The sequence below is a fragment of the Athene cunicularia genome (genome assembly GCF_003259725.1).
Source record: "Athene cunicularia isolate RWA chromosome 1 unlocalized genomic scaffold, athCun1 chr1_part1, whole genome shotgun sequence".
NCBI lineage: Eukaryota > Metazoa > Chordata > Aves > Strigiformes > Strigidae > Athene > Athene cunicularia.
This window is the reverse complement of record NW_020799091.1, coordinates 119,673,524-119,697,168: the sequence shown is the minus strand read 5'-3', so window position 1 is coordinate 119,697,168 and position 23,645 is coordinate 119,673,524. Positions and strand designations below refer to the sequence as shown.

The window sequence follows — 23,645 nt, the reverse complement described above, 5'->3', positions numbered from 1 at the left end:
TACGAGGTCACAACACCTGCATTTTCACTGAGCACTGACTTATCTACAAAGTTTAGTTTTGCTCTGATGTGCTGTTTAGAAATTGGTATTACACAGCCTAACCGCCTAGCGTGGCTACATTTCCTTCACACACTTAAACACACATAAGGTTTAATCCTAAAACGTCAGGATGGTTTATCAGTAACTTAAAGTTATTAGGAGGTTTATCATGCTGTAAATTATACCTGTCCTTGAGGGCTGCACTGATTTAATTTCTCAACCATTATGATAATCGTAATTCTTCAAAAAAACAAAACCTTGCATGGACATACCTAAGCTCATCAAACAGCCAAGACCAGTGTTGTTCCAGTGCAGAATACCAGAAAGTTGTGCTGCACTGATACCTGTTAAAAGCTGAAAACGTAAACAAAATATGCATAATTACTGAGGTAAAGTCCAGATGATCATACTCAAGTGTCCACTACAAAAGGACTTCTGAGTAGGAAGTAAGGCCTGTGGACACTTCCCCATGATGCTACAAGGAGAGGTCTGCCTGTAGTTACAAGTGGATGTTCATGCACATCTGGCAGAGATTTCGTATTTAAAGTGTGTTTTTAAATGCCCATTGAAACAGCTACAAAATACAATATTATTTCCTCCCACAGATTGAAAAAGCTTCTTGAACAAGAAACAGCGTATCAGGCAAAAAAAGAGAAGGAAAGCAACAAGAAAATAACTAAGCTGAAAGAAGAATTGACTAAACTGAAATCCTTTGCTTTAATGGTGGTGGATGAACAGCAAAGACTCACTGAGCAGTTGAATCAACAAAGTCAAAAAATTCAAGAATTAACCACTTCTTCAGAACAAGCACACGAGAATCTGGGTTTTGCTGAAGCTAAAGTTCAAGAAGTGGAACAGAGAGCCAGCAGGCTGGAGGCTGAACTTCAAGCCCAAAGCAGTAAGATCTCCCAAGACCAAGAAGTAATGATGGCCAAACTAACCAGTGAAGACGGTCAGAATCGTCAGCTTCGGTTAAAATTAACTGCTCTCAGCCGACAAATTGATGAGCTGGAAGAGACCAATAAATCTCTACGAAAAGCAGAAGAAGAACTGCAAGACCTAAGGGATAAGATAAATAAGGGAGACTGTGGGAACTCCACGCTTATGAGCGAAGTAGAAGAACTACGGAAACGACTACTAGAGATGGAAGGAAAAGATGAAGAGCTCATAAAAATGGAAGATCAGTGCAGAGAACTTAATAGAAAGTTAGAAAAAGAAGCATCACAGAGCAAGAACCTTAAAGGGGAAGTTGACAAACTCAACAAAAGAATTATGGAGCTGGAGAAATTAGAAGATGCTTTCAACAAGAGTAAACAGGAATGTTACTCCCTGAAATGCAACCTAGAAAGAGAAAAAATATTAACAAAACAGTTGTCCCATGAGCTGGATGGCTTGAAAGCTAGAGTTGGTGAGCTTGAAGCAATTGAAAGTAAGTTAGAAAAAACTGAGTTTACGCTTAAAGAAGATTTAACAAAGCTGAAGAGTCTAACAGTGATGCTTGTGGATGAAAGAAAAACTATGGGTGAAAAAATAAAGCAAACAGAAGAAAAGCTGCAAGCTGCAACTTCTCAGCTTCAGGTGGAACAAAATAAAGTGATGTCTGTTACAGAAAAACTGATTGAGGAAAGTAAAAAGGCACTGAAATCAAAATCTGATGCAGAGGAAAAAGTGTCCAGTGTTACAAAAGAAAGAGATGAACTGAAAAACAAACTGAAAGCAGAAGAGGAGAAAGGAAGTGATCTTGTTTCTAAAGTGAATGTCCTAAGAAAAAGACTTCAGTCACTGGAAGCTGTTGAAAAAGAGTTTCTTAAAAATAAACTTAAGGAGAGTACTAAATCCAGCACCTCCTTGCAGCAGGAAAACAACAAAATCAAAGAGCTTTCTCAGGAAGTTGAGAGGCTTAAGCAGAAGCTGAAAGAAATGAAGGCCATAGAAGATGATCTTATGAAAACTGAAGATGAATTTGAGTCTCTAGAACGAAAATATGTCAGTGAACGGGACAGAGCCAAGCTCCTATCAGAGGAGCTGGAGGCTGTGAAAATGGAAGTGGCTAGGTATAAATTAACAGAAAAGGCAGAGTCCAATCAAGAGCAGCGCCTTTTTAAGAAACTCAAAGAGGAGGAAGCTAAATCAAGTCATCTCTCCAGAGAAGTAGATGCCCTGAAAGACAAAATTCATGAATACATGGCAACAGAAGACCTAATCTGTCACCTCCGAGGCGATCATACAGTCTTACAAAAGAAACTCCTCCAACAAGAAAACAAGAACAGGGAGTTAGCAAAAGAAATGGAAAGCCTCACAAAAGAATTGGAGAGGTACAGACGTTTCAGCAAGAACTTCAGGCCTGGCCTGAATGGTAGGAGAATTTCCGACTTGCAAGTTTTTTCTAAAGAAGTCCAGACAGATCCAGCAGACAACGAGCCACCCGATTACAAAACCCTCATGCCTTTAGAGCGAACAGTCATAAACGGGCAGCTGTATGAAGACAGTGATAACGAGGACAAAGACAACAATGAGGAGGAACACACGGTGTCTTTCAAAAGTAACTCATCCATTGCAAATGCTGTGAACAAAAAGTTATGGATCCCCTGGATGAAGTCCAAAGAGAGTCATCCTCAAAATGGAAAGATTCATACAAAGCAAAACGGAAACTGCACACAGACTGGAGACCTAGTGCTAAGCCATACACCTGGCCAACCTCTTCACATAAAAGTAACTCCAGATCATGGACAGAACACAGCAACACTTGAAATAACTAGTCCTACCACTGAAAGTCCTCACTCCTACACAAGCACAGCTGTTATACCCAACTGTGGCACTCCAAAGCAAAGAATAACCATTATTCAAAATGCCTCCTTAACACCTGTAAAATCAAAAGCAGCAGAAGGTTACACGACCCCAGAGCAAGTAATTTCTCCTATTACTATGGCTACTTTTGCAAGATCTCAAACTCCTGAATCATGTGGTTCTTTAACTCCTGAAAGAACAATGTCCCCTTTGGCTCTATCAGGCTCAAGTTCTCAGGAACAAATACTCTCCTCAGAGCCTCTGGAAATGGGAGCCAAGCACACCATTTTTAGAGTATCCCCAGACAGACAGTCGTCATGGCAGTTTCAGAGATCTAACAGTACGGGATCAAGTGTAATAACTACTGAGGATAACAAAATCCACATCCATTTAGGAAGTCCTTACGTCCAAGCTCTCACCAATTCCAAGCCCATCAGCCCTTGCAATCCGGTGCACGACAGCAGAACTCCAGCACTAGCTAATGGCCTACCCAGTAAACCCACCAATAAAATCACCAGCAGTATTACTATCACACCAAGTGCCACTCCTCTCCCACGGCAATCACAAATTACAGTAAGTAATGTCTATAACTGACCCCATCCATGCTGACACCCTTACCAGCAACCCATCCTGTTTTTCATCCCAGCAAGAATTATTTGGAACAGCCTCTTTACTTTGGGAGAGATCTGTGCATGAACTATACAACAGTATATGGAACTAACGTTAAGTTTTGCCTGCTTAGTGTTATCAAGTGTGCACTTACTGTATATCTTCTCATTGAAATACAGCTATGTAAAATATTTAGTCTTGCACTTGTATAAATGCATCTTTATGTATTTCCATTTGCAAAATAACTCACATTACTTTTGACTGCAACTTGCCTTGGTAAAGTATTTTAACACTACAAAACCAGTAAATAATTGATTATTTTTATCGTTGCTTGCAGAATATTTTTGTTTGTTATGTGTGGTTTGGGGTTTTTTTTTGCATGTACAGTAGAATTTGAATTAAGCCATAATATTGCCTGCTAACTTCAGATATGAGTTGATTTATTATCTTCCCTGCTATTTCCCAACTCCTCCCAGCTCTCTCATTTCAGATAATTATCAGTACATCACACACAAACACTCAAAATATTATGTATTGTATCTTATTACAAATTTATGATGCATATATGATATATTCCAGAGCACAACCACTGCTTTTCCTCCCAATCTTTTTTTACATTGTTTGGTTAACTCTTTTAAAACCTTCCTGTGAACTGTAAGCAAATTGAGTTCAGAAGCTTATATCACAAAATTATTCTCCCCATATGAGACAAGCATTTTTTTCCAATACAACAGAAAAACTGCTGTCATTTAGCTACACTGTACAACAGTAAACAGCAACATTTACACTTCTAAAGGATAACTCAGAAGAATGGATTCACACATAATATTCAAATTTCATCTGACTTCCTAGCCATCAGTTCAATATACAATATACATTACACAGGTACACTGAAAAAGCAACAAGATCCGCAAACTATGGCATACCTTCACGTTTTTCATTTACTAGACAGAAAAAGCTTGGCAGAAGCATTAAGAAGTAGTACTAGATGAACTCTCCAAACACACAGGCCTCTAGGACTAGGATAAATAGGAGTACCATATAGAATGGATAAAACCGGTTAAGATATTTTAATGATGGATACAGTATTGGTGTAGTGCCTAGGAAAAAAACAGAAATGTAAGCAATTCTTCCCTTTACACACATGCCTAATAGACAATCCTAACCTTCCAGGAAATATTGCTAGTAGCAGACCAACTTCACGCTGAATGTCAATCCCCAAAAGACCTGGAATGCCTTTCAAATGTCTCCTTTTCTCAAACGCTGTAAACTGCAAATGTAGATTGGAACACTCATTTCTTATTCTAATAAGTTAAATGCCTATATATCTTATGCTCTTGAGGGGAGAATTATTGGAAAAACAAAAAAAAACAAACCACCACAAAAAAACAACCTCCTTATCAACAAGGAAGTTTCCAAGTAAGCAGGAAGTCTTTTATCTTTATTCTGCTTAAGATTTTCTCGAGGAAAAAAAAAAATATTTCTGCAGTGTAACTTAGAAAGTGATTCAGCAATGGACTTTGGCACATGCTTCCACGTAACAAGGGGACTTATATCATTTCAAGTCCTTTTGATGGACAGGAATGATTACAACTGGTAATAACTGATTTCAGAAGGAATAGTTTCTATTGAAAAGCTAAGTCCAACACCCATGCACATTTTTTCTTCGTAAAATTGACAATAAGAAGAAAAGATACCAAATTACAAGATTTGTGGTAGAAACAGTATAACAAATGTATTAGAGTTGAGCAGTGACAATTTTAAAAAGACAAAATGTGGACTTGCACAAGCCTAGTTTAATGTCATGCATCCCTAATGCAGCACCTCCTGAAGTTACTGGGCTTCATAAGAGGTCCTTCCTACTTGTTTTGTCTCAGTTTATCTCCAATGACTGCAAAAGTGAGATGTGACTAAGATCTGGGTCAGAAGAGGTGCATAGTATTATCCTGCAAAGAAAACTTTGGCTCCCACCAACTTCAGCAAAAGTTACTGACTGAGCCAGCAGCCAGCACTCAGGCAAGTCAAGATTGTAATAATTTTAGAGTGTGTTAATTATATGAATAAGTTACTTAACTACATTCAGGTTACACAAGGCTCATTGAAACCACAGGGCTCATTCCAAATCAAAAAGCAGTCCACACAAAACACTGCAATTCTAGAGTTTGAGTTACTGCATATCCTGCTGAACAATCCCCAGGATCTCTACAGGGACACATGATATGCATGGTACTGAATAACTGTGTGCTACTGTACTAACAGACACCAGATTCGCCAAAAATTAAAGGATTAACAGTTGTCCTCCAGAAACACTTAATATTTTCTTCAGTTGGACTTAAAAATCTTGTAAAAAAAAAACCACCCCAACATTTGATTTCGTACCTGCGTTCCAAAACACACAGAAATGTGTTGGTCATTAACCACCTGGCCATCTATTATGATGTCTTACAAAAGAAAAGCACAAATCAGGACATACTGATAAGCACCCTTAGTCCTTCGGACAATTCCCAAGGTATAATATTATGAATAAGGACATTCAGAGTTTAAAGCTCAGTTTTGAATACAAAACCTTGGTGAGAATTCACACCACTTACAAGTTTAATAATTAAGCAGGACAGTACTTCTGTTCCTGTCTTAATCCTTACTCTCATGAGGGTTTACCAGTATCTGTCCAATTAACAAGAGACAAAGGAAGCAGCCACTCAATACTATTAACTCCTAAGTAAGAAACACCACCAGTGCCTATAAATGAACTTGCTACTTTCCCAAAAACACACCTTGATCAAGGGATGCTTACATTGCCCTGCTGATGAAACAATCTATGTGTAGATCATCTTCACAGTGGAATTTTTGTCATTCATTTCAACAGATGAAAAATAAAATAATTATTTTCCCTGAAAATACGGTTTGCAGCATAAAACAGCTTCAGCCTGTTCCAATTCCCAAGATCTATTTTAAAGCACACAGAAGAGAAAATAAACACCTGGATGTATTTGTTGAGAGCTGAAACTTACTTAACTGTTTGAACAGAAATAAGTTAGCTGTAATTTTATCATAAGAAATAGGAAGCATAGCTTAAGGACTCAAATTACTGATTTACAAATTAACCTCAAGTTGTTCAGATCCCTCCATATTTCAGTTTATTTCCATTTTGCTGAGTGGGAATATTCACCTAGTTCCTTAGCAGACAAAGAGAAAACAGCAGAGTAAGGAGAAAATTAAACAAGTTGTCTGCAAATTGATTTAAACACTGAACAAAAATGTCAAGCATAATCATATTAAAATTCAGCCAAGTAAGGCATCTTTTCTAGGAATTTCAAGCATTCCATAAATGGTAAGTATTGCTGTTAATTTGGAGGCTGACAACCTTTTCTTTTCAGCATTTGCCCAAAAACCTACAATCTGACAGGTAGGTAATAATTCATTGTTAAAGCAAAATAATAGTCATAAAGTAAGTAGCATGTATCAGAGGGATTATACTGTGAATGAGAGCATAAAAGCAGTTTTCAACAGATCATAACATCAAGCATTCTATTTTCCAAAACTTAGCAAGCATCTCCTCTGAAGTCTAAAAATCTACACTTTCCCCTGGATGTTAAGTCCCTGGAAAAGGAAAGGGATAATTAAGTGCTAAAAACCAGTAGAAGCTATCAGCCTGCTTTACTTCATCTTTTCAGTTTTATTTCAGTGAGTGAGAAAAGGAACACAAGCAAAGGCAGAACAAACAGTTCAGTGCTGAGCATTAAGTCATTCTTTTTAGGTGATTAAATATTTCAGAAGAAATATTCGTAATTTTTGTCCTTACACGAGGGATAGATGAGGGGAGGGAGGAAAAAGGAGGAAAAGAAAAAAAGATAATAAGAAGCAATAATGGTATTCTGAGATCAAAGTGCCCATCCATCAACTGCGAGGTAGTATTTCAAGTTATTTAAAAACCTCCCACAAGTAGCTAATTAAGAAATAGAATTGACAAAAATCACAGCAGCAGCCATCTTCCTGATCCAGAGACTGCAGATAATATGGTGTGTGGGGACAGAATATAAGGCTGCAATATGAAAACAGATGAGTATGTAAACCTGTCATGCAAGGCTTAAGAAGGCACGCCTCCCCATACTGGGGAAAAATAATTAGAGTTGCACAGCACTACTTTTTGATTAAGATTGAATTGATGCTGCAGGGTTAGGTGATGGAAATGGAATAGCCATCTGCAGGATGACTTTGTCCCTAGGAAACAGATATTGAGACAGGCAAAACAAAAACTGACAATTGCCTGATCTCCAGTCTTAAGCAAAGACTACCAAAACATTATGTTACCAAGAAACATAAGAGAAAAAGAACTTCTGGTTCAAATACAGCACAAGTGGGTGTATAAAGACATTTTAAAATTAACACTAAGTACTATAAGTGGGAAACTTCTCAAAAAAAAGAGGAAAGGACAACTGTAAAAATTTAAGCAGCATGCAATGTTTTTGCAAACCTGCAGACAGTGGCCCCAGGATGTAGCGGAATTCTTTCCACCAGCCCATCACCCAATGACCCATCATACTTTGGGCACACAGGAAGCCCCATATATCAGAGCTGCCAACTGAACATGATTCTCCTGTGGCCACTAAACAAAGTAGTCTTGGGAAACAGATTTTGAATAGAAGAGGAAAGATCTGTTTGAAGCAGTGACTCTCCACTTGCCAAGCAGTGGCATAACATCACAGGGTCTTCACATAGGGATAGGCAAAAGCAGCTCCCTCCCCTTTCTTAACCCTATCACATCCCATATCACAAAATACTGCCCTTTCAGTTACACTGTCATCACTGTTCAGGAAGGCAGCGCTGTGAACTAGGTCAAGAAACTAACCTGGATTAAAAAAAAAAAAAAAAAAAACAACCCACAACAAACAGAAAAAAACCCCACCACACTCCACTAATCTTTGGGGTTTTTTGGGGAAAAAAAAAAGTCTATTTCACAGCACAGCTCTACAAAAGAGCTACATGAGCACAACTGATGAGGCAAGCAGAAAGGATGAGTACTTTATACTGGAATCACTGCCAAAGACCTGGTCCCATCACCTTAGGAGCTACCCCTACTGTCTGAAGAGATACAATCTATCATCCAAATACATCAAAAAGCACTCCAAACATAGGACAAGCATCATTAACATTCTTCTGGGATAGCAAGAAGAAATTGCTCTTCTTAGGAGAGCAGTTAATTGATTTGGGCAAAAACACAGCAAGGCAGCCTCAACCACAATTAGAATCTACCATTTCTTATCCTTGATTGTCTCATACTCAAGCCATTATAAGTCATGTTTTATCCCATAGAAACATCAATCTTGACAGGACAAAAGGTAGAGTGGTGCTTTAAATATATGTATTTTTATATATATATATATATATATATATGTATTTTTATATATTTATATATATAAATAGGACTCCAATTAACACACCTTTAAATGTGGCCTTCACAGAGGAAAACAGCCTGCTCCCTCACAGAAATAAAGCCATGATGGTAAAAGCAGAGGGTTCTTCTCCCTTCTCTGCGCAGAACACATTTGGACCCAACCTGGACACCCCTGTATGCTTCTTCAAAATACATATTAACTAACATGGTAAAAATATATAGAAAGCTTTTGAACAGACAATATTGATAGTGAAGATATTTTCCTGTTAAAAGGTGTGTGTAGGTATGAGCACAGCTCCACACATCTTTGAAAACCGCATACTTAGAAATACCCAAGTACATATATCACTGCCTGCTCACAATCTCTACAGAATAATACCTGCTGCCGAGAACGTTACTCAAATGGCAACGCCGCTTTAAACCAAGTGAATTGATCTCACACACATAAAAACGCTTACCGTTAAGCACCGGCAGAAGCACTTAAGTGCCGGCACTACCCTCTCCTGGACAGAATTAATATTGCAGTGTGTTTCATATTTTTTTTTTTAAAAAGGCCATAGTACTACTGTTATTAGGGACTCCAGGTGCCCCAACAAAGTGCCTGAGATCCCTCCTTGTTTCAAGGGGCAAAGAGAAGAGAACTAACAGCAAGCAAGTGTTCATTTCAGAGAACAGGCAGCTGCACGGCCCTGCTGATCAGCCAGTCTCAGGTAAATCCCTGCCTTAGGTAACATAACCTTATCTTTCCCTGCATCTTGTCAATTATCTGTTAAAAAGGAGTCTTTAAACTATCTTACCTTTAAAGAATTATCACATTTCCCAGTGAAGACGTGTCCCAAGAAAAGCAAAGCACATAACAAGTTTTTAATAATTAGAAATACAACTTCCTCCTCCAACTCTATCCAACCAGCTTCTTTTCCCCACCACCAGAAAGTAAATTTGGTGTTCAGGAAATAAATCTGTAAGCAGACACATTTGGCTATATGAGTGCAAATCGTCTCATACATGGAAATTATTTCTAACATTCATATAGATTTTTCTATCAAATAGGTCATATTATTGAAATCAAGAGTGCTGCAATAGACCAAATATCAATAGAAGAGCAGAAATCACAGAATTAGAAAGGACCTCAGGACATTTTTCAGCCTATTACCTTAATACAACTTGACTTAAACCCTTTCAAACAAATGGCTGGTTCATTCTATTCTAAAAAAACTTCTGCAATGACTATTTCACAGTTACTCCAGGAATCTGTAACAGGCCTGAAATATCCTTGCCATTAAGAATCTTGCTAATTTCTAAACTAATTTTCCTTTGCTCAAATTGTAATGGTCTGTTTGCTTTCCCATCCCTCCACTGGACTTCAAAAACTATTTTCTCTGCAACAGACTTTCACATATTAGAGGAAAACTATCATGTCTTTCCTCAGTTTTGTTTTCTCCAGATTAAACAAACCCAATTGCTCTCTATAGCTCAAGTACTACAATTGTACAGATTACTCATCACGTTCCCTCTGCAGAGCTGTTTAAAATGGTGTGACAATGCAGTGCCCCAAGTACAGACAGTACTCTGGCCAAGGTCTTACCAACCTTAGTAAGTACAAGGATTATTTATACTGCCCCTGCTTACACATCTCAACACAGTCACATACACAAGTGGATTGCAAAGAAGGAAATGCAAAGCAACTGAGAATTTTCCTGCTGGATTCCTAGAAGACAGATGTCAGGACCTAATGAAAGAAAAGGGAATAGCTGAATGCCCTGTGCAGTTGAGGCGACCTAACTGGAAATTTTAGGCGAAGCTGTCTTGTTTGGAAACCAAAGAGAATATTCAGGTTTATAACTTAATCTTAACTTACTCCCACATGGAGACCTGTCTTATGTTCTGACTCATTCAATCATCCAGGAACAAACTTAAGTCTGGCAAGAGGCAAGCTTGTGCACATACAGATACATGGACTTCTGTGTAAAGGATCTTTAGCACCATTCCCTTGCCACTTTCAGTAAAGTTGAAAATAATATTCTGTTGCTCAAATTTCTTATACCAAAAACGTAAGCAGTGAGAAAGAACCTTATCTAAAGTTATTTCTCCTAAATCAAGTTCCACAAAGACTAGAAAAGCAAATAAGAAAACATACCGGAGAAGTACTACATGCTCCCTGCATTGAAATGAATACAGTTCAAACAAGAAGCAAAGCATACATCATACTTCCATAGGAAAAAAAGAGAAGTATTAGGACCAAATGCAGGAGAACTACTTGAACAGCACAGAAACAGACGTATTTTCTCTCCTTGACCGCCCCAACGCACCCTTGCCCTAGCCCACTCACCAGAAAGCAAGCATTATATTGTGGTAAAATACCTGACAGCCCATATAAATAGCAGATAAACACTGTGCCTGTGGAGAAAAAAAAACAGTGTCTATAGAACATACATCCTAATATTTCAGAGCATGCTTTCACAGTTGACTTCCTGAAAGTAAGAAGGACCATTTTCACCATCAGGTGTAAAAATTCCACATTTATCACCTACAGAGTGTTTGTCCCTGTCCCTGAAGTACCTACTGTGGTTCACTATGAAATAACACCCACAGCTGCTGAGTACCAGTTCTCACTCTTAACACCCTTTCTCCTGCCAATTCCTGTCACAGGTGATTGACATCTTCTCTAGAAGTTAATTTAAAACTGAGGAAGTTAAAAGCTCCTTATGAAACTGCAGCTTTCTTGATTCTTAGATCATTTCTTGCCTTGAAAATGACCTTTACCTGCTTATTTCTACAACTGTAAACTCTACTGATAATAACTTTGGTATTTTCCAAGTCCAGCACCTTAAATTAATATGAAGTTGTTATATTTACAGACACACCACATAATCTTTGCATTTCAAAAATGTGGCTACTTTAATGTGTTGGGGGTTGGTTGTCTTTGTTGTTGCAGTATTTGACAATATTTACTTAACTGTGTTCAGACACATTAAGTAAAGGAAAACCACTCACACAGGTAGCTCCTGGGTAACATTTCATTTCATGAGGTGTTTTGAGGGCACTGATGGCAACTCACAAGTGCTCTTCAGAACATGAAAGGCAGCTCAGCTTGGTCTCTGGAGGATAAACATATCTTATTTCCTCTTCTATCACTTGGAAAGACAGCAAATATAAGAAGTGGCCTACAGATGGGAACTCAAGAAGCCATAACAAAACAGCAATGATGAACACAGAGCCTACAAATCCAAGTACAAGTGAATGTCAAAAAAAGAATGGAGGAGACTGAAAACCATTCCTCTTGAAGGAGAAAACAAATTGGTAGAAAGGGTGCATATATTTGAAGAATTTTGAAGAATTTCTTGGTGTGCACATAGATTTTCCATACAGAGAGTTAAAAATAAAATTGAAAAAGTCCTCCAAAATCTATTTATAGGGGTTTTTTTAGTCATTCAGGTCTGCCCAAAACTCAAAATGGACATCCCAACACACAAGCATGCCATAGCCAATGTACCTGCTTCTATGCCTCTACACTAAGTAGTAGGGAAGGAACTGAGGATTGCACAAGAATTTTCAGTACACATACAACTAAACTAACGCAGAACTTGATATCCAGTTACTTCCAAGTGTTTTCCAGACAATTCCCACATAATGCCATTCCCTCTTTACAGTTACAACTTAAAGCAGCTTAAGCATTGACCATTGATAGCCAACTGACCCAAAATATTCATTTTACAACTCTTATCCAAGATTCATATTTTGTCAAGTACCAAGTTTTAAAAAGGACTTTTTCAATTGTCCTTGATCTAGCTACACATGTAATTAAACGCTAAAAGCATCAACAAATGTCTTCCTTAAATTTAAGTTATTCAGCCTTTCCTCTCTAGAACTTGTATCAGGAATGATGAAAATGAAAGTGATTTTTAAGTACTGAATGAGGAGAAAAAGAACTAGATGGATAGTTTGTTAAACCTTTGACTGCAACAGGAGTTACAGCTATACAGTTAGATTGGTACAATCACTCAAGTGCAAGTTTAGTTGTGCTGGCACAGAAACTTAATGCTGGTACAGTTTATTTGCATAGGAATAAAGCCCTGTAATACAGCTGCTATCCTCAAGTTTGAGCCTATTATGCCAGGAATTGCTTCAGTTCAGTCACTGTGGCTATAAACAAATATAACACACACAAAAGAAAGCAATACAAACACTGTAAGCAGACCAAACCTTCACAAAAACCGTTACAATGCAATTCTCAGCACTAATAATAATTTAGATGTGTTTAATACTGTCATTCTGAACTGCAAAACAGAACATCATTTTGAATCACCAAAAAATTTTCCCTTGAAATGAAATCTGACAGCTCAGTAGGCTACATTCTAAATGGTGGTTTTGAGCTGGAAGCTGGCACAAACTACAGGCCAGAGCACAGGGGTATTTTCACACCTAACTTGCCACTGATTTAATAAGATTTTAGAGCATGAACACGAGTTAGATGCACAAAACCTGTAAAAATCTGGGCCTCCAAATACTTTTCTGAAGTACTAGCACTGCTGTTCAAACTATAAACACAATCCTCCAACCACCTTGTGCTCTATATAATCCCTGAACAGGAACACTTTTCAAAAATAAAAACAACAAACCACAATTGTTTCTTCAAGATACTGTTTCACTTTAGCATGCAAGACTTTACATAAATATTTTTATATATTCATCTCAACATGCTTAAGAAATTATGGCGAATCTAATTCTTTTTATAGTTAGCAAACTGAAGCTATCATCTCTAAATTCACACCAGACAGTAGCACTGCTAGGAATAGCACACCCAAATATTTGATTCTCAGTGCTGTGCCTCATTCTACAAGGCCATACCACAGAGCAAGAATGCAAACTGTTACAACTCAGTCCTCAAGGAAAGCCATACAGCAGTAAAACAATCAGCCCCTCCAACATCAAACCCTTCTTTCTTAACACAGTGCCTTTGGTAACTGATGCGAAATGCTTCTTGGTTTGGAGTTGTGGGGTTTTTTCTGCTGTTTTGTGTTGTTTTGGTTTTTTTAATTCCCCTTGGATATTAACAATACGAGTGCTAAAATTCAAAACTACCATGAAAATACATGTTCACTTTTTAAATGCAGCGTTTAATGACAAGTTTCAATCCAGTTTCAGTAAAAATACTGGAATGAAGCACAATAGAAAAACTTTGTTGCCACCTAGAGGTAAAATCTTCAAGTAACACAGAAAATGAAAACGAATCTCCTTTTTCTTTCTCACTTTCAAAACCAAACTTTTTCTCAATGTATTACCAAAAAAAAAAAGCTACAAATGAAAATCTATGGTTTTTAAAATAAAAACATGAAATGAGTTATACACATTCAGACCCGGGATCTATGTATGTCATCTTTGATAGTGACCAAAGGTAAATGCTTATGAAAAAAATGTTAAGCACCAAACAGAACAATAAACCCAGCCTCTACCAGTCTACAACTTCCAGCTATTCACAGCCGAAATCTACACCATGTCTTTGTGTTTAGCAGTTACTGATGGATGTCATTAATCAGTCTGAAGTCTCTCACCTCAAAACCTGCCTGTCCCAATGAGTTTTGTAGCTCATTGACAACGGAAAGTACTTTTTATCTTTAACTCAGCTTCAATGGAGGCCCTCTCAAGTATGTTATCAGAGAGAATTTCCCTATTCACCATAATGCTCAATTCCTTCTCTTGCTTTTTTCTCTCCACAAGCTATTTTTTTAGTGTATGTTGTTGACCTTCATGCAGAAGCCATTCCATAATTGATGGTCTTTGCCACCTTTGTCTGCATTTTGCCATACCCTTTTTTGAGCTGTTTGGACAAAATGCAGCAAAATATTCACAATGTAGACATGCTTTGGATTCATACACTAAAAAAATGATGAGGTTTATTTTCTTCTATTCTTTTCCCAGTAATTCCTAACCTGCCTGTTACCTGTTTGACAATTGCCAGTTGCTGAGCAATGAGGATCATTTACAGCAATGCCAGGATCTGTGTTCTGAATGACAACAGATGTCATCATTACTACTGTGCAAATTAGTTTTCCCTACCTATGTTATTTTTCATTTGTTAACACTGAACTGACACACATTTTTATCACCTTATTACTCAATACTGTGGATTAGTTGGCTCTTGCTTCTAATGCCCTCCCTTCTATACCATATGCAAACATCATTGCAGTAGTAACTCTTTTCCCAAGCAGTTTATGAATATGTTCAGTATCACAGGTGTCTGTGAGACTTAGATGGTATATCCACAGTACGATGAAAACTGGCTATGTGCTCTACCTCCTACCCACCTGTCACTTTTTAACCATGAGAATTTCCCCTCTTTTTCCACAGAAACATTGTTCTCCCAAGATTCTTTCTTTAGAGACCACTATCATGGGTTTTTTTGAGAAATCATAACATAGCACGGTCACATCTATAACAGTAAGTTAAAGGCACCTAAATCTGTTCCTCTGACACTAGAACAGGGATCAACCCAAACTACAAGAAACCTCCTGAGACTCCACAACAGTCTAGCCAGATACAAACTACCTACTCAAAATGAACATCCCTTTGGGCTGACTCCCAAGCTATGCCTCAGAACTGTTCCAGAGCTAGATCCAGGTCACGGACCACACCAACAAATCAACACTACTGACAATTTAACAGTTCCAATGCCTGGGAACACTCACAAACACTGCCTAGTTCATTATTAGACAATCTGATACCATATACCTATATAACAGTATCTGACTAACACATACTTGAATATTATCCTCGACATTGATGTTTTCCCACTGCAAAATTAGTAACCAGGTGAATGAAGATGCTATTTCTTATTGTCATTTCTACAGTGTGATAAGTTTGTTCTACTCATGAATCTTCTGTGAAGCTTTACTCTAAAAGTGGCATCACATCCCTCTAGCATCACCAGCAATTTCCGCAGCAGGTTGCACATCAACTGATAAGTATTTAACAATTTTAAAGATTTGCTCCTTCAGAATTCTTCGAAAAATACCACATTGTTCTGGGAGATCATTACTATTCTCTCCATCTCTTTGTCCACAAACTTCAGCTAGCCCAGGCTGATTATTTTTTGTCCTTACCCATGATTCATTAAGCATGTCTCTAATGTGCAAACTTTCCCCAGACCCTCCATACTGAACACATGCAATGATGTGATGTTGGCTCAGCTTTATCCTTTTGAGAACTCTTGTCATATATGATTATCTACAGCCAAATGGTAAGCTTCTGAATTCTGACGCTTTTTTTTTTTTTTTTTAATAAATACTTATTCCAGGCAGACTTTTATGGCCACTAGGAAGTTGCTTCTCAAAATGTGTGATCTAGCTCATTCTTATTCATACTTAATTGACCAGTTTTGATGCTGTTTTCTATTGTTCTCATTTGAACACCATTCCTGTTTTATGTTCTTTAAAAAAACCTCAGTGGACCTCTTTTACTCTGTTGCACAAGTATAAAAGGTATATAAAAAGGCTTGTGATGCAAAAAGCCTTTCTGACGGGTAATGCATGTTCAGCCCTAGTTTCAGCTGTGGTACCTATCAATCTCCTTGCCTTTACAGGTCTTCACCCCTTTTCAGTGCTCATTTTAACTTTTTTTTTTTTTTTTTTTTTTGTCTACTTACTTCTCTGCAACTATATATGACTATGATGGATCCTGGAAGGAGAGTTCTCTCTTACAAATACATTCATTTTGTGTACACTGTGGTCACTTTCAAAGAAAGATCTCTCACAGTAAAGTAGGAGCTAGGTACTGCCTGCTACTCAGGACTGAATCAAGACTTTCTCCTGTATGGGGAAGTCCTCTGATTATTCACCCAGAGGAGTCACACAGTCCACTGCCTTTGCACGGTATCACTCCCTCAGCCCCTAGGGCTGCTGCCCTGGTCAGAGGGCTGACAGGAAACCCCACTTAATTATACTCTGGATTTCAATTCATCCGGATTCTTTGATATTCACCAATCAAGTAGATAATTTAAATACAAAGCTACATTCTCAATACCAAGGAGAGAAAGGAAGTTCAGACAAACAGTTTTAAGAGCAATGTGTTTAGTTTTATAAAGTGGAAAAGACACTAACAAGCTAAATATATAATCAGTCTCCCCTCTCTAATGCATGACTTATTTTCTTGGTTTATTTCAAGATTACTGATGCTTCCCGGCATTCAGTTCCAACTCGGATCCCCAAACCAAAGCCTATGAGCACAACCAAAGCACCTGCCAAAATTCCTACCAGACACCTCAACAAACTGCTCCAAGACAGCAGTTCTGGAAAGCTACACATTATAAGGACTGTGTCTAAAACCTGCCTTCAAAGCGGAGGGAGAAGGTAAATATTTTTCTATGATCTACAACATTTAAATGGATTTAAGCAATCTCAACAGTAGTTGTTTCCACTGGGGAAATATCTGAAACCATCCACACGGCCAGCGTGTCAGTGGTCACGAAATCACAGGACATCAAGAGACAGCCAAACTCTTAGGAGTCAAAGGTAACTGCATGTCTGCAGGGACCAAGCCCTGCTCCCATTTTTCTGGTATAATTTCAGACTTTGGCCCTCACAGTGGAGAAGGACATGAGACACAAATAAGTTTCTACTATAAATTCAGCTTCGATATGTTCCACAAATAACAACACTAATGTTGTTTCTGTACATTTATAAAAACATATGGTTAATCAAATGAAAAGGGGTTGCAGGAGGTGCCATTTTGTTTTCAAAGCTGGTCTAGTCAAGAAGTGTTTCAGTATGGATATATTATGTTCAGTAGTAAAGTCAGAATTAAGAGATGTATGGAGAAATCTGCTCTTTTATAATGTATAGAATTTAAACAAATGCAGAGCTCCTTGTTGTGCCAGGCATCACTTTAAAAGCATGATTTGAAGACAAACAATTCTCTCCCGAATGAGTTAACTAGTGCAATTATCCCCACTCACATTGGTGCAGATGTTATCTTAGGAAAATAGATGTGAGAATTGAGATGGGCATTGTTTGTATTAGCTGTATAAAGTTTTGCCATTTTATTTGGAGTATAGTATTTTGATTTCAGTTCTCTTAAATAGTATTGCAGAACTGATCAAAATTCGCATCAAGCTCAACAGTAAATTGTGACTTAGAAGCACAATTTCGTTCTTGCATTCATCCACAATTTTTCCCTTCCTTTCAACTGCTCACATTCAAGCAAAATGGGTAACTGCATTCATAACCCTTAGTGTATTTTTTTAACCAAACTAACTCTTTGCACAAGTAGTTCTAGTTCATCCATGAGAATTTGCCTCATTGCTTTTCTTACAGTGTATCTTCTTTAAAAGACTTAAAATTCACTCAAAGTTTCCTTCTAGCCAACACACACACACACAAAAAATCAAAAAAATCAAAAAATTAGAAGAGACTCCAGGTTCGTTGTTTTCAATTTTCTGAAAACTAGCAATTGTTGCTCTGACAAGAAATTTCTCACTGTTCCACTTTAGAAACTTAAAACTAACAAGACATAGTTACCGCAAGAAACCCCCCCTAGGAATCCTGTAAACACCAACTAACACGAGTTACTGTTTTAAAATATAAAAATTAATTTATTTCCCTGGTGTTAATGTCTTCCTCATTCTTATTCCCCTAACAGAGTGCATTCCAACAGTCTAAATGGCTCAACTGATAATTTGTGGGAAAACTCCTTTCACATAGGTCTTTCTTTAAGAACTGCCAAATCCTAATTCCCAAATAAAGCAAAAGCTGGTGGTGATCAGTGCCAAAGCCAAAATAGCAAACATTTTGCTGAAGCAAGGAGAGATTTTGATGCATTGTTACACGATTTTTTCCCTTTTATTTCACAGCTGAAAGTTTAACTTAGCCACTGTGACAGTACAACACATTAGCACTGCTGCATGCCTATTTTTGCAATCCCACAACAGAAACCTATGCCTCCCTCAACAGCTCCACAAGAAATTCTCTAGAAGAAAAAAAAGTTTAAAAGATCAGTCTACTGAAAAATTACGTCAGCTTGTGTCCTAAAAGACACACTTGCGCAAAAAAGTAGAAATTTAAAGAATGACTCTTCCATATTAAAAAGATTTTATTCGTTGAATCTGCAGTTAACTATAAAGTTCCAAGGCTCCACGTCATATAGGCTCGGATCCAAATAAAGTTGACAGAAGCACACCATTATAAATTCTGCACATTGCAGAATGAGTGCATGTAAATGCAAAGAAACACAGATTTCAGAAAGCGGCTGCCAGCTTGGCATGTTTATCAAAGATCTCCAGTATAAGAACAACTTTTATCAGAAGGGACAGCATTTCATGGATGAGAAAAAAAAAAATAGGAAGAAGACACAAACTTCTCCATGCACAAGTCCGCCAAGAGATCTCAGCTCCAATCAAGCAATAAAACTCCCACTGAATGTGCTGCAATGAACAGTCCACTCCTCAGCAGTTCCAAATCATGTATTACAAATTGATGCTATCTGGCATCCTTTAGTGCCAGTCTACAGAAAAGAAAGAAAACCTCTGGCAAAAGAATTCCCAAAATACCATACTTTAGAGCCCACAGCAGACCCAGTTACAGTTAAATCATCCTCCATGGTACTAAATTATACTTCTCACCTCTTCGTACAGTTTCCCAGTCTTTTGCTCCTGTCTTGGGATGACACAATTAATTTCTACCTAGGAGGGACATGGCCCAACAGACTCTTACTTAAGGATCTAAACAAACTGACAAATGGGAATACTACATTCTTACAGGATTAAGGGACCCAAAGAAAGCATGGAGAATGAAAGACAATGAGTTGTAACATAAAAGGAGGAAACTGGAAGAATTTCTGGAAAATAGAAGTCGATCCCTCTCCCTCAAACTGCTCGGGAGATGTGGCATGCTGGCTACAGGCAAGATACAGACCTTCACAGTGCTTTAAGAAGTGCTTTTTCTGTTCATGGAGGGAAGAGGAAAAAGTTGGTGTCTTTTACCAGTACTAAACAAGCTCCTTAGTATTCCTTATCATCTCCCTTATAGTTCTGAATACAATATAAAAATCATATTTGAGACTGGACATCGTTGTGACATCACCTGGAAAATGGGAAGGAAGGAAGCCCTGCAGTTAAATAACTTGGTACATGTGTACACTAAATAACACTGATAAGCAGACAATAATCCCTAACCACTCTCTCCACAAATCTCCTCTCAAAGTTAAAGGTTTGTTGGAAAAGTTATTGGGCAAGATTTTTCAGTTTGTGTCATGTGACAAGGTAAATAGATGGCTAATCCACTCAGTGGGTTGGGGGGGTTTTGTCAGGTTGTTTTGGGTTTTTTCACATCTACAAACCACCAGGGTAAATATTCACATCTCAAAGTGAGAGTATCTTTAATATGGATTTAAAATAATGCTTTCCAATTATGTGGCCAAAAGCAAATTAAGAATTACTTTTATATCCATATACTAGAATATATATTTTGTGTTTTCATACCCTTGAAGTGAGTCTGAACTTGTTTCACACACTTCATCTTGAAACTAGCCTCTTCTAACTACAAGTTGCTAAAACCTAGAGACACTTTTGAGGGCTGAGTTATTAGGAAGACTATTCCACTGATCAGGACTTATTCTAGAGCTAGTCTTAAAGAACTTTGCAAAAGAACAGTATTTTAAAAGTACAGCACACTTAGAATTTTTCTGCTTGGCACCTACAGTTGTGAGAGAAATGATTTTTTAGAACTAGTCAGCTAATTAAGTTAAATAGTAAACATGTTTTTTAACAAAACAATGTTTCACAAAAGAAACTTGTTCACAGCTGTCAAAAGTGCTTGCTAATTGGCAACTATTTTCTTGTATTGCTGCTTACTTTGCTATTTCATGCCAACTGATTTTAAAGCGTTTTACAGTATCCCTGAGATGTGGTACAAATTAACCTTTGATTTTACATCTGTTGTACATGAAAAATAGCTACACAAAATAAAAGTAACAGTGTTGTTCTTACTTTACTGACGGCTTGTGTCAACTTAATAGAGCAACAGGCTCCACATAATGAACCTGTCAACAAGTTCACAAAGGTGGGATACAGACAGCAGAATACCTGGCTTGCACAACACTCACCTGTAATCATTACTCCTAACACACTCAAAGAACACTCTTGGAGTAAAGGGCACATAGTGCTTTTAGCACCGGGCTGGATTAGACACCTCCAGAGGTTACTTCCCACCTGAATTATTGTAGTAGCTCAACAGTGCAATTGTAAAAATCCCAAGGAGTTTTACTTAAGTGGAAGAGTTGTCTCATCTCAAAGTCTGACGGTTTATCCATCATGTCAAAGTTTATCATCCAAGTCCCACTCTGTACCCAGTTTCTAAAGGAAAGCTGCCAACATTACATAAACCAGCTTACCACCCACCCCAAATGAAACCTCTGGTTGGCAGAACGTGTAGGTAGGCTCTTCAGATATTTATGCCTCCTGAATGAGAAATTCCTAATAAAGAGCATTTACCACGGGTACTGATTAAGGACCTTACATGAGACTAAAAATAAAACTGGAATGCTCAGGAGCCTTATCAGGGGTTGTGATTCCTCTTTATTACATATAGACAATTTTTATATTGGTCCTTCTCAAACTATTCTCCAAGTACCTTTTCACAAGAAATAAACAACCATTGTCAAGGCACTGGAAGATATGGAGTCTTCCCTGAGACACAGATAACTCTCAATAGCTCTCAACTATTACCAATATTATATTAACAAAAATAAATTAAAAAAAACCCACACACAACAAAAGCAGTAAAATAGGGCACTATAGAGTCTTAAACTCATTTTAGTTGTCTACATCTACCTACATTTCCACACTAAATCTCAACATTACAAATGCAACCACAGGCTGTGAAGTGCTTTAAGACACATGGAAAAGAAGCCAAGTATAGGAGCCAGATATTATAATCATCAGGAAAAAGAGATACCATACTCCAAAGAGCAGCGGCTGGAGAAAAGCTGTTTAACTCCTGCCTTTTTTTATAGTAACACATGGCAAGTGTGATGTGAGACATCCCGGCGAGCACATGGGGACGCTTTTCGAACACTACAGGTACTCCTCCCTCCAAAGGCTCTGCTACGGATTTACTGTTTCCAAGACCCTTCAGAACTGTAAGTAACTTCACATAGGTAACGGCAATCAACACACATTATGCAACATCATTTCACCGAGTAAACTCGATTTGGAATAAAACACAGTTGGAAGCTGAATAAATGCAGGGGACAGCTGCACTCTAAACTCAACGCAAGCGGTTTTCTTCCTTTCCCCCACCCTCCCCCTTTTAAAAATTCGCTTAAAAGTATTTTTGTTGTGTGGGTTCCTGTTGTTACTTAACTACTGATTTTTTCGTTTGCCGCTTCATCCTCTAACTAACCATCCTGGGTCGAAAGGGTCAGACGTTAGACCTCACCTGGCTGCGGAGATTATGTTTGCAAGCAAAACCACCATCGGTAGCAAACAGGGGAAAACAGGCACAAGAATAAAATACAAACGAGAAAAAAAATCTAGATGTAAATCAAAAGCAAAGAAGGGAAATGCGGGGGGGGCGGGAAGTGAAAAAAATGAAAAGGAAGAAGGAAGGCCCGGGAGGAGGGGGTTGGCCCTCCGGAAGACTGTTTCAAGTGCAGCGTGGGGAGCGAGCTGCAGCAGAGGGGTACCTGGCCTGCCCGTCGCGGACAGGGTCTCCCACCACGGCTCCTCCAGCGCGTCCCCCATGTCGGTGCCGCAGCCGCCACGCGGGGAGGGCGGGACGGCGCGCGGGGGCCGCGCCTGCGCACTGGCACCGCCCGCCCGGGGAGTCCTGGAGGGTCCTCCCGCTCCCGGGAGCACAACGGCGCCTCTTGGGCATCTTATATAACTCTTCCCCTGAGTTTCCTAAGTAATAAAAGCAGGTCTTTAAAATGCGTGGAGGGAGTTGTTGGCTGTTTTTGTTGTTCGGGCTTTTTTAGAGAAAAATATAGATGAAGCGGGAAAAAGAGGGCAGAAATTTCAAATATTACCCTCTCCCTCACAAAATTATCTTCTTTTTCTAGTTTCCTGAATACCGTTTGGTGCTGTAAAATACAATCCTTTACTGTAAAATCGATTTCTTGATTATTTACACAATCTTTTCTAAGAAACTAACACATACGTGAAAACGCGTCTTAGCGTTTAGGAACCGGATCCCGCAAGTTGAGCGACCGTTCTCTCTCCACAGGGGCAATCCGGCTCGAAGTCCGGGCACTGACATACCGGAGCACCCCCCGAGGCAAGCTGTGGAAATAAAACAGACGGGTGTAAGGACACGAACGGATCGCAAGGTGGCGTTGTTATTCCACGTATAAATTGAGACTTTTTTTGGAGGTGTTTTTTTTTCAACACACACACACACACACCCCCACCCCCACCCGTGAGGGTTTAGGTGGGTAAGGAATGTGCGTGATCCAGACCTTGAGCGTTGTTCCGCCCGGGTTACTAATGAATATGACCCACTGATTTTTGGCTGCTGGAAAGGGGGTTCTGTGCAAAGCCTGTGCGTTTTCCTCTGGTGGAGTATATATAGCCTGGCACCATACCGGCTGTAGGGGCAGTCATTTAACAATCCAACCCATAAACAGCAAAGCAATTCACCTTTATGAAAACCGCAGATATTTAGGTTTTTCAGGGGATGGCTTCCCTACCGAAGCGGCGGGGGAAACCCTCCCCAGTGCCCAGCCTGCAGGAGCGGGCGGGGAGCTCCCCGCAGCATCAGCTCCTCTCCCGCCAGAGCTCCGCACGGCCGCCGCCGCGGGGGCGTTGAAGGGCCTGTCTCTTATACAC

At 38.8% G+C, this 23,645-nt stretch overlaps 2 protein-coding genes across 7 annotated transcripts in view; one reads left to right on the top strand and one right to left on the bottom strand.

The window, feature by feature from the left end:
* Positions 1–3,795, top strand: part of FILIP1L (filamin A interacting protein 1 like) — a 142,655-nt gene extending 138,860 nt beyond the window's left edge. For 3 of the 5 annotated variants that reach the window (XM_026843765.1, XM_026843606.1, XM_026843690.1), the window contains exon 2: positions 645–3,794. In XM_026843765.1, coding sequence (XP_026699566.1) covers positions 760–3,420 — 2,661 coding nt within the window. In that variant the 5' untranslated portion in view covers positions 645–759 and the 3' untranslated portion in view covers positions 3,421–3,794. Of the gene's footprint in view, positions 1–644 lie in introns of all 5 variants that reach the window. The other 2 variants (XM_026843454.1, XM_026843529.1) reach the window with 1 other exon arrangement.
* The window catches only part of CMSS1 (cms1 ribosomal small subunit homolog), a 247,164-nt gene extending 224,551 nt beyond the window's left edge, over positions 1–22,613 (bottom strand). For both annotated transcript variants that reach the window (XM_026844185.1, XM_026844357.1), the window contains exon 1: positions 22,505–22,613. In XM_026844185.1, coding sequence (XP_026699986.1) covers positions 22,505–22,562 — 58 coding nt within the window. In that variant the 5' untranslated portion in view covers positions 22,563–22,613. The remainder of the gene's footprint in view (positions 1–22,504) is intronic.
* Between the last annotated feature and the right edge of the window lie 1,032 nt (positions 22,614–23,645).